Source organism: Pezoporus flaviventris, unplaced genomic scaffold (genome assembly GCF_033815535.1).
Source record: "Pezoporus flaviventris isolate CSIRO_AGI_PZ_B2104156 unplaced genomic scaffold, CSIRO_AGI_Pfla_v1 ptg000040l, whole genome shotgun sequence".
Lineage (NCBI taxonomy): Eukaryota > Metazoa > Chordata > Aves > Psittaciformes > Psittacidae > Pezoporus > Pezoporus flaviventris.
In genome coordinates, this window is record NW_026892588.1 from 2,302,722 (window position 1) to 2,314,762 (window position 12,041).

The 12,041-nt window shown below is 40.5% G+C and overlaps 1 protein-coding gene across 1 annotated transcript; it reads left to right on the forward strand.

The window, feature by feature from the left end:
- Positions 1–2,199: 2,199 nt before the first annotated feature.
- On the forward strand, positions 2,200–6,440 carry GPR55 (G protein-coupled receptor 55). The gene is made up of 2 exons (XM_061465368.1): positions 2,200–2,220; positions 5,493–6,440. Exons 1-2 carry the CDS (start codon positions 2,213–2,215, stop codon positions 6,424–6,426), a joined length of 942 nt encoding a protein of 313 aa, XP_061321352.1. The 5' UTR covers positions 2,200–2,212; the 3' UTR covers positions 6,427–6,440.
- Positions 6,441–12,041: the final 5,601 nt, after the last annotated feature.

The window sequence follows — 12,041 nt, forward strand, 5'->3', positions numbered from 1 at the left end:
TTCCCAGTAAAAGATGTCACTTTATGTAACCAGGAACATCATTTAATGCCAGTCCCAGCCAAGCCACAGCTGGCCAGGACCTGAGGAGACCAGCAGCTTTGGGTGCTTTGCTGTGTCCCACCCTTGCCTGCTCTCTCCTGAATACAGCAGTGGATGAGTGCCCTCATATTCCTGCTGTTTACTCTTTGCAAGCACCATTACCTTTGTGAAAGGTGTGCATTGCATGACACCTCCCAGGGCAGATGAAGACCTTCAGACTCCAGTCAGGAAAGTGCTGTTAATGGAAAAACCTTGAAAATGTGTCTTGGCTACTGCATGACTCGCATACAAGGCACTAGTTTAGTGTTCTGTATACCTCACTCCTCTCACCAATAAACATTTGTTTGCTGACTTGCAGTTATGAATCAACCACCTCAACTGGCGAAAACTGGCACATGCCCTTTAAATAGTTCAACAGCTGCATGCATATAAGTAGCTGTATCTTTCAAAAGCATCTGAGTGCTGAACTACTGATCTCCAATATGCAAACTGAGCAGAAAGTGGGGGGAAACCCTATTTCTATGACAGCCTCTCCTACAACTTGCCACATCCTCATCTCTCCTCCAGCTCAAGGAATAACTGGGCATTTGGAGGTAGCCACCACATCACCATAGAAACTCTCAGCTCCTTCACACAAGGTAATGTCCAGTCCAAAGCCAACTGGCTTCAGAGACAAATCACTGCTTGCCCTATACTGACTACTGACTGGAAACAGCTGAGGATTCAGGTCTTTGCACTCTTTCACCTTCAGTTGTCTATATAAAGAAACAAAAAATGTGTTTTGAAATAGGAAGGAAAAACAAAACAAAAAACCAACAAAAAAAGATAAGGAGGATGTGGTTATGCCATTTACTAAGAGCACTGGTAGGGTATGGTCTATAAGCAAATCCTGTCATGCTCTATAGAACAACTGGGACCAAAGCAACGCTGCTGATCTGCTTGCTGGGTTCAGGTAAAGTAATTCCTATTTTAACTAATAACTTTTTTCCCCAAATAATAGCAGCATTGATTGCAAAGCAGTATTTTTAAGCTAGTTTGATAAAGATCAAAAATGTAGTGTTGCTTAGCATAGAGCAGGAAAAAAAAAGAGGTCTGCTCTAGTGATAAGCATAGATATATTCTGTTGTAATCAAAATACTTAGAATAAAATTATAAGAAATTATCCACCCACAGAAGAAATATATGGCAGATACGGCAGGACTTACTGCTTTGCATTGCACTAAGCCATTTTACTCTTCTCCTGTGCGTTCACAAATGAATAATTTATCTATAACATGAATAGTCTTCTAGCAAATTAGTATCAACAAAGTCTGCTTTGCAGCAGTAACATTATTTGTTTTGTGTTGATTAGGAGGGTGATCATGGTAAATGCTGTAAAATTCCTTGCTGAAGCAGTGATTTGAATATTCCTCATTCCTCTTTTGCAGTATAGCTAGATTAAAAATCATTGGCTTGCTGTGTTCTGTCATCTGATTATCATTTCCTTACTATTAAAGCTACAACTACACTTACAGCCAGTTACAGATTTTATGCAGAGAATGTTCCTGCTAATGAAGTATTCATGGATAAGAATATCCTTAATCTGTCGTCACTAGTCTGTGCTAAGATGCAGACTTGTGCGAATCCCAGCTAGTGCCAGATGAACTCAGATCCGAGCTATAAGGAGGAAACCATTCACAGCATGCTGTGCTGCAAAAAACCCTAGCAAAGCAAATTCTGTAAAACCTTGCTGTGCCATTTCCTATGTCAGTACACATTTGCTGCTAGCTTAACCACTAACTCCTGCTATTGGTAAACCCAGTTAGCTTTTGACTAGTCCGTAGGAAGTGGAAAAACCTCACTCAACAGGAAAAATCAAGAACAAATGGACCAGTGATGACACAGGGTCTGGACCAGAGAAGAAAAACTCCTTGAATTAATTACAGGCTCTTACATTTGGCTTCTAGTTGTCTGAAACAATCCTAGAGCTGCAGGCAATTCCTTCAAGAAACCCCTGCAAGATGGAGGAATTTTCTTCAGAAGACTAGAAAAGAGAAAACCTGGTGCCTGTCTCTTAAAAAGTGGAAAAGGAGGAGACCACTAAGCCGGGCTTCAGCATTTGGGTAACTATTGGAATCACCCACTGAAGAATCACCTACTATTGGAATCACCCACTGCAAGCACCCAGAAGACAATGCAGGGGTAAGTAACAATGTGCACAGATTCATCTAAGAATGACTAAAATAGAAGTAATTCGACTTTCTGCTGTGAAAAGTAGACAGCAGTCAGGGACAGAGTGAAGGAGGGGGAAAGAAGATTTCAAACACTATCTCTAAAGAAATTCTCATAAGCAGACAAAGGAAACATGATAGATATGAAACTTCCATATACTTAATGACTATCAACTGAGATATAATCGGTGTTTACCATACAGGAAAGATGTGTTTGGTACAATTCAGTATCTCGCAGGTTGGATACCATCAGTATTAGTAATTTGGACAATGGAGTAAAGGTGGTGCTTCGGAAATGACTGCAAGGTAATTTGTCAATGAAAATGCATCTTGAATAATTTTGAGCAAACATATTACTGAGTGCGGACTGTTTACAAACAGTTCCCTTGGATATCTCAAGATGAGAAATTTAAATTTGAAGAGGGTAAAATGATGAAAAATGTCAAGTTTTTGAGAATGAGGCACTCTGTTAGAGTACTGGAAATTACCAGTTTAGAGACTGGCTAACGTTTTCTTAACATGAACAATTTGCAGGGGTAATACTGTACGTTATTTGGTACTAATGAATTTTAAAGAAAAAGCATTCAGTGAAGACAGAAACCTGATAAAAGTAGAATCTAAACTTGGACTTTTATGAGACATCACAAGCCATTTTCTGATACATTTAAAATACAAAGTGCTGGATTAACAGGTGTCACACCTCTAAAATACTTCATGTCATCTGATTTTTTCCCCAGCTGAAAGGATGTTCTTGGTCACAGAAGACACACAACACACAACAGGACAGCACTCCTACTTCCTCTATTTCCTATTACTTGTCCTGCCCTCAGGTGACAGCAGCATCTGCCTACAATAACCCCTTGAACACATGGCCTCAGTGCATCTCCACATTTAGTGAAATTATCTCACCTCTCATGTACCACAATCACATGGTTTTCTAAGCAGCTGCCACATGCTTCTCGCTCAAAGGGATTGACTCAATCTCAGATTGACTAATAAATCAAAGTTTTCTTTTTGTTCTCCTTTCACTGATAACAATCGGATTTCTCTTTGCTATTTCCCAAGTTCACAAAGCTGCACAAGTCCAACTCATGTGGCTCGGTCCAGCTGTCTGGAAACTGCAGTTGGATCTGCCCCTGACCAGCAGCATGTCATGCTTTCTCCTATAGTGCGGTCACTGAAGGAAAAGCTGCCAAGGAGATGTCTCAGTGAATTTGTGCATCCCTCTAGTAGCCTGCATCCAGCCTGTTTGTGGTCCTCATTAGCTTTCTTGCAACCATTTGCTCACCTACTTAATAGCCCCTGTTCTGACATCCGGTTTTCCTAGTGCTTCACAAGCATGCTAGTGAAACTAGTATGCTTCACTGAAATGCAGGTGCCTTCAATCTTCAGCCTTACCCTTATCTGAAAAAGCAGACACTTCAAAGAAGATAATGGTCTGACAGGAGGTGTCAAACCATTATTGAACAGTTTTCCTTAAAAATCTCTAAGAAGATTTTACTCAACAGTTACAGAATTGCTTTAATCACATTTTATTAATTCTTTACAGTGAGGGTGCTGAGGCACTGGCACAGGGTGCCCAGAGAAGTTCTGGCTGCCCCATACCTGGCAGCATTCAACGCCAGCTTGGACGGGGCTTGGAGCAACCTGCTCTAGTGAAAGGTGTCCCTGGCTGTGACAGGGGTTGGGACTGGATGAGCTTTAAGGTCCTTTCAGCCCAAACCATTCTGTGATTCTATGCCATACTTTCTTTCAACAGATAAACTAGATTAATCCTTTTCTAGATCCACTAATAACATATACACTTCATAGCAATTAATAGGTTGGGCCTTCAAGCTTTATGTGCCTCTTCTTTTCATAGTCTGAGCTAGAAATAAACTGTTTTCACTCATATGAACATGTTAAGCTCTGAGTTCCTTCTGAGTTCAGATACAGTTATTTCCATTTTCACTCACAATTCCTCTAAGTCAACCCACCTCTGACCTCCAGCACAATATCAGCATCCCTCTGAAAAGCAGAGGTATAAGATTTGGCAAAACCCAAGCCCATTTTCTCAGTTAATATTTAGCAGATCTACTTGTTCTCCATGTTTCTCTCTTTTTATTTTATATTTTATTTTAGCCATCTAAACAAATTGTTTCTTCAGCAAAGTTCAGCTCCATTTGGTAGTGCTTATGAATGACCTGTCACTTTTTGTCCTCCAAAGCAGAGATTCCCCTCTTGATCTGATTGTTCTTAAAATGTCTTAACTTACTCATAAAATATCTTTTGAATTATTTGTTTAGCTGAGTTGGACTGGGAATTTTATCTACCAATATCTTCTCCTTCATTAGGATTTTTTGTGATTTTGATTAAAGGACGTTATCAAAAAGCACTTTTAAGGCATAGTTTGTTAGAGCATACATATGTTTTTAAGACTGGTGGTAACACTTATTCCCTACGAATCATACTTTTTTAAAGAACAATATTATGAAGATCATAGAATAGTTAGGGTTGGAAAGGACCATAAGATCATCTAGTTCCAACCACTATTTGCTAATCTTTGCCAGATTATCTAAAATAACCAGTTAAAGTACTTGCAAATCCAAAACTTATCTAATGCTTGAAGTTAAGCACAAGCTAGAAAACATGTTTACTCAGTTTATATCTGCATAAAATATCAATCTTCTTAAGCTTACCTTCTAAAAAACTGCATCAGATAGAAGCACTATATGAAATTATAATACCCATATAAATGCAGGTGTAGTAAAAAGACATCAGCAAGAACTACTGATACATAGGGAATCATGGATATAAGAATAAAAACCTAGCTATTAGTTTGACCCACCTTAATATGGAACAATAATTTCATGAGGAAAAGGAACAGAAGTGTTATGGAAGTTTCAACAAATGTACAAGTTACTAGAGATGGCAAGTACACTTCAGAGTTTTGAAAGCGTATGTTTGAATAAGTCAGTCTCTTCAATATCTGAATGGGATTATTTTAAAGGGTGTGATAGTTAGTGGATGCTGACCACCTGGTGTCGAGAATCAGGCTCCTTTATAACAGATCAAGCACTCAAATCAGAAATAGAAAGCTCTGTGCTTGAAATAAGGATTTGCTTTCAGTAATCACCAAAGACAAGCATCTAGCTCAAAACAAAAAAATCCCAGAGCTGTGTTTGAAAAGTATCTCATGCTGATACAGCAAGGCTTTCACTGAGAGCCTTACACATTTCCAGCCTGTTTTCTCTGTTGTTTTAGGGGAGAAACGTCCAACAGCAGCGGGGAATGCAACTTTGCAGACATCGACAGATTAGCAAAGACCCTGCTGCTGGGGATCTCCATCCCTACCTTCATTCTCGGGCTGGTTCTCAATGCCATGGCTCTATCGGTGTTCTGCTGTTTTTGGAAGAAGCAAACCAAAACTTCAGTGTACATGATCAATCTCGCACTTGCAGATGTCTTGCTGCTTCTCTCGCTCCCACTCAAGCTGTACTACTCTATCAAGAAAGCACCCAGACTCCTGTGCTCATTCATAGAGTCTCTGTATTTTGTCAACATGTATGGTAGTATCTTCATCATCGTCTGCATTACTGTCGACAGATATATCTGCATAAGGCACCCATTTGAAGGTCGAGCTAACCAATCCCCCAAATGGGCTATCTTGATTTGCTGCTTCATCTGGGCAGTAGCCTGGCTTTGCAGCACCCCAATGTATGTGTTTCATGAGGAAGATAATTTTAAGTGCTTTCACAACATGTCAGAACAGGCGTGGAGCACCCCCCTCATTGTTTCTGTAGAAATCTTTGGATTTCTGATCCCACTTGCAGTGATTGTTTTCTGCTCTGCCCAAAACATCTGGATTCTTCTGAATTACAAAAGTCAAGCTAAAAAGAAGGTAGAAAGCAATGGCTCCTTACGAGTCATTATCATCAACCTGGTGGTGTTTTTGGTGTGCTTCACACCTGTCCACCTTGCAATCTGCCTGCAGTACCTGGTAAGACATCACGTGATAGCGGACTGCAGTCTGAAACAAACCATCAGCTTCTTCATTCAGGTGTCAATGATAATAGCCAACCTCAACTGCTGCCTGGATGCCATCTTTTATTACCTTGCTGCAAAGGAATTCCGTGAGAAGACACACCTGAAAAAGATGATTGAACTGTGTCCTGTTTTTAAGCCTTGTGCCACATGATGAGACTGCCAGCAGTAGGAGAGCACCTCTTCCTTGGCTCTGACTTGCCTCACAGGATGCCAACAGCAATAGCAGTAGGGTCACCTTGGCCACGGCAGGGAGGGTGCAGGAGAAAGACAATGATTTTCTGATGAATGTGAACCTGTTCTGTATTTTTCTTCTCTTTAAAGTTAAAAAGGGAAAAATGTTGGAAAAAAGAAACAGCATTAGCAAAGTGACAGAGTGACACCAAAAGAAGCATTAACCTTGACGGTTATCTACTAAATGTGAAAGGCTTGATAGAAGAAAACTACCCAGATCACTGCAGTGCCACTGAAAATCAGCCTTTGTCATTGCTGCACCAGTTTTCTTTTTGGCAATGTGATCAAAAAGTTGTTGCTAAGGGCCAGATAGGGAAATAAGTATTAGAAGGTGTCTGAGAGTTGAATAGCAGTACCCAGACAAAAGTCTGACTCTGCTCTTCCCTTCTGTAAATCTTCCAGAAGGTCACTGTTGGAGCTCATTTGCTCTGAACAGCTTGGCCAGCCTGAGGTAACAGTGAATCCTCTCTCCTGTAAGCATTATACACTGGCTGGGGCTGCTACACAGGGCAGCAGCCTCTGCTCTTTCATGGAGGACGGGCTGCCCAATATACAACCCCAAGAGAATGTCTTGGTACTGCAATTACTTGAGCAACAAACATTTCTGAATATCTTTGCTGAGGAGTCAGCGTGGTTTTCTGCTGCAATTTTTAATCTGTTTTTGCATATGAAAACCAAAAGAACCCCTTCAAATATGTCATTTAGTGAAAGAGTGTATGTGATTAACTGTATTTCTACATTATTGTATTTCTAGCAAAGATACAATATGACAGATGTACAAAATCATTCTGCCTGTCTTTTCATTCTTTCTTGGAGGAGGGGAATTAGGGAAGCAAGCCCTGCATCACAGAAAAACAGGGAGCTCCTGTCTGATACGCTCATTACTCTCAACTGGAATTCTGAACTAGCTCTATCCAACTCATTCCTTAGAATCTAGCCTGCACTGTACACCTCATGAAACATCTCTAGACATGCCTCAACCCTTCTCAGTCAGCACTTCTGGTATGTCAACACGCTTATACCATTTGCAAGTCTGGCTCTGAGTCTAAACTCAAGGTTTCCTTGTTGCAATTAAGCCTACAATTTCTCATACCATTATGTTGCATTGTTCATGCTCTCACCAGAAGCATTTCCCATCAAGAAATCCATTTCTGTACCTTTTAAAAATGGCTGTAAAAATGGTCTAAGATTGCTTGTAATCAAGTCTTCATTCTGGGGCAGATGTTCCCAGATGAAAAGAAAGTACCTTCTGTGGAGCAAATTAAAAAGAAAGGGGTCAGCTTTGAGAGTATAATTCATACTCTCACATTTGAGAGTACAAATTGATTTCCATAGAAATGAATGATTGTGCAAGTGGGCAGCTGCACATATCTAATACTAGGCCTAAATGTGTAAGTGTTTTATAACTTTTTAGTATTAAAGCTATGATGGCAGCTGAGGCATGCAAGATACTCAGAAGCAAATCAAGGTTTTTATCCCCATCTTTGCCATTATCTGCAGAAGAGCAAGAGAAAGAGTTTTACAAGACTAACTTTTCAAAACATTATTTGCTAGTGCTGCAATCATTCAGAAACTTGCAGCCTTTTCAATGAGTTAACCTTTCTTCTTTGCACCTTTCACATTACTTTGCATATGAAACATCTGTGTAAAAAAGAACATAAGCTGTATATATATGAATTGTATGATTTGAAAATACATTTTAATTCCCCAGATAGCAGTATAAAAAACTTATCTACCTATTTCATCACAAATTTGTACCGTTTTCTCCTTAAAACAACTCCAAGACTTAGTTCGAGGTTTTCCTTCACAGGAGCTACATCAGGTTTGTAACTCTGGCAAGCAAGAATAACTGATTAAGCAATAATAAACAGAAAAAGTAAGAACAGGAAAGATGGTCAAACACAGAAGTCTGGAAAAGGTCATATTCTGATCTTCAAAGAAATACGTGCACATATGCTATAGGGAGAAAGGAAAAGTGTGTAGGGACTCTCCTATGCATGGGTGGAGGAGAAGTTTGATCTGGCAGGGCTAGGGAGACAACATTCACTCATGCTGACGCTTGTTCAGTAGTAGAGGCCCAGCACACTCAGGTAGTGAGAGACTTCCACTTACATATAGAAATCAAACTGATTTTCTCAATAAAGGAAACAGAAGTCATCTGTAAGAATGGGGAGTCATGGGGCCCACTACTAACAACTAGTCTACAGACTTAGTCTGCTCATGTCATACACAGCAGCAAACTCATAGCACAGAATCCAGAAGTTAAGATTGGACTACTTTCTCCCCATTTATTGTCGTTAGTGCCACTTCTTTGTTGGCCAAAAGTGATTTTATATGTAACTCAATTTGTCTAAATTTTGCCTGTTGCCTATGTAAATGAGAACTGTCTGAGCATTCTTGAAATCTGGGGGAAAGAGAGTGGGGAGAGGAGGAAAACCTATCCATGCTGGTTTTACAAGGCTATTACAACAGTCAAATCTTTTAGCACAAAAAGAGATCTTGTGAGCAAGAAGGTGTCACTTTCAACTAACTGCTTTTCAAGATGTACTTACATTTAAATAATACACGTAAATTCTTTCTTTGACCTGCAGCTAAGACCACAGGTCTTTTTAAATCAGAATTTTACGTTCAGGCTCTTCTGTGAAATTTACTCATAGCTCTGGAGAATATCCAGTTGGTGTTATTTTTATACCAGGACACAAAAATCAATGAAAAGCCTTGTGCAGCTTGAAAAGGCGCACAATTCTGTCAATAATAAAGCTGAAGAGTATCTGACATTTTAAAAACAACAACAAAAGCTTTCCTGTGTCAATACACAAGTTCACTGTTTCTATTTTCAGACTGCACAACAGAAAAGGTTTCTTTCCTCTTGATGTTGTTATTAATACACAGAAAAATGGTAAGAACCTGAATGTGAACCCCTCACATACCCAGGTCTCCTCCCAGGAGCTCAGTTGCACTGTAAAGTCAAAGCAGCATTGTCTTAGTGAGGGAAAAAAAACAAAAAATAGATTAAGAATCATAGAATCGTTAGGGTTGGAAAGGACCTTAAGATCATCAAGTTCCAACCCCCCTGCCATGGGCAGGGACAACTCACACCAAACCAGATCACCCAAGGCCTTGCCCAACCTGGTCTTGAACACTGCCAATAAAGAATATAAAAACCCACCAAGTACTACCCAAAACCACCCATATTAATGCCTTTCAAAGTTATATTTTCAGTTCCACTCTCTTTGGCAAATTGAACAAAACCAGATGCAAGTATACATGGTCCTTAAAGAGCAGCTGCATTTAACTTTATATTTTCTGGAGAGGTCAGGCTGTTTCAGGACACACAGGTTTTATCCAGTCAAACTTCTTCAGCTGGGCCAAACCCCGCAGGTCTTTCCAATACAGAAGAGGGCTGGCTGCTCTCAAGGGCATTCTTATCAATAGAAGACTAGTCCACCAACGTCATAAAAGTAGCATTTGTGCAACAAGCCATATGATCCCCAAGCTGTATTTTGTACACTCACTCAGCAACTGAAAGACTGTAAGTCATGAAAGGAGTCTGGACAAAAGGAAAAGAAATACAATCCAATTAAAAACAAAAGAACCCCATAGTTTGTTCCCCAAACTCTTTTTGTGTCCCTTTGCCTGGTGGGTTATGCTATCTTCACTTCAGCTCAGTGCCAGTCCACTAAGTATATATAAAAGTACCATCAGAACAATGCCAAACCTTTTAAAAAGCAATATTGTCCCAGAAATCCCTTTGAAATAACATATCTAAATGTTTTTTAACAAAAAAAAAAAGTAAGTTAAAATGATCTAATAACAAGCAGAGAATCTGTTACAGAACATCTTACAGCTTTCATAAAACTGATTTTATGGTATTATATGATTTACAAGCTGGAAAACCCTAGCTTGAAGCACCAATATTCTCCTACCTTCTAACAATGTGCTATGGTGAGCACAGGTGGGCATGCACCATGTAGAGGTCCAACATCATTTCATTATGATTAAATACTTTAGTTACGAACATTAACCGGACAGTTTTTCCCTGTGAGAATGATCAGCCACCATTTCTTCCAACGTTTTACTCACAAAGAAAGCCTAATAAATATCACTCTAGCAGTTTATCATATCAAGTAGTTTCAAGTGTTCAGAAATCTGCAGTGAGAAAAGCAGCCACCTCACTGCCTAAGGCAGCCTGCAGATCTTAAAAGGATGTTGAAACGGGTTTGAAGACCAAAATGGATCTTTAGCGAGATCATTCTAAACCTGACATCTTTGTGTGCTGCTCTAAGCAATTTCACTCAAATGTCATTCTCCAACACCACAACTTGACCTGCCCAAAACGCACACAAACAAAAGATAGAAGAATGCTACTCAAGGGTGCGCATTTCTACCTCTCTGAGCAAAATTGTTTTGCAGGTTTTTTACCTCCCTCACATTCAGGATATTTTCCACTTTAGACTAACTCATTCCTACAAATCATGGGTGTGCTCTCCATACTTCCACCCAAACACAAAGAGAGGAGCTGTGAAAAGGCAGCATCGTTTGAGGAACTGGCAAGTCTAGTAGGAGCTCTATGTGTGAACCTCCCGAGATGTCCCTGGCAGCTATCCTGAGAGGCTGCAGGTACCTGCTCAACACCAGAGCAGCAAACAGCAATAGTTCAGGCAAATCCTTTATGGAGCCAGAAGGACAGTGACACCTTGGCTGCCACACACCAAAAGGGACTTAATTTTTTCCAAGGGGAACTGTCTTTATAAAGAGGGCAGACATGTGCTTGCCCTGAGCAAAATCAAAAGAAATCTGCCTGTTATTCATACAAGAGTACATATGGGAAAGCTGGCTTGGTTTAATTTAAAATTAGCATGTTTGCAAAGTTTGTAGAGAAACAGAGACAAGCTACACACATGCTTTGCTCTGGCTGCTCTCCTAACACTGCCAAAATACAAAGCGTGAAGAGAATAGCTCAAAAGCTCAGTTACCAAAAGAGGTAGCAGCTTCTTCTCTCGCTCCCTAGCTCTCTGTCTCTGTATGGGGGAAGAGGAAGATAAAAAGAGGATATAGCAGAGGTGGAAAGTGGTTACTGCAGAGGGAGAGCTGAGCCCACTGCCGTGAGAAGGCTCTGCCTGAGCAGCTCAAGATGGCTTCAGTCCAAAGATGCAGACCTACTCCTGAAATAAAAACCATAGGAGGCACAGAAAACCCCTTCAACACCTATCCCTGCCCAAGGCAGGATTTTGTGCATCTCCCCATAGGTGTCTCCAAGCTGCCCTGTATGTGCATGCCCAGTCAGCACTCTTAAAAGTCATGCCCTTTGCTACTGCATCTCACATTGCAGCTTCCACCCGGCCCTCACACAGGAGACAAACCCTGCTGCTCAAGCAGGACATGGCAGGGCAGGACTGGGCACTTGGCACACTGTGTGGTGCCCATCTAGCTACTCAGCGAGGGATGGATGCTGAGACAGGTCTGCATAGGCTGGGGCTTCCTTCAGCTACAGTGACCACTTCTGAAACAGTTAAATCTGTTTCTCCAGTAAAG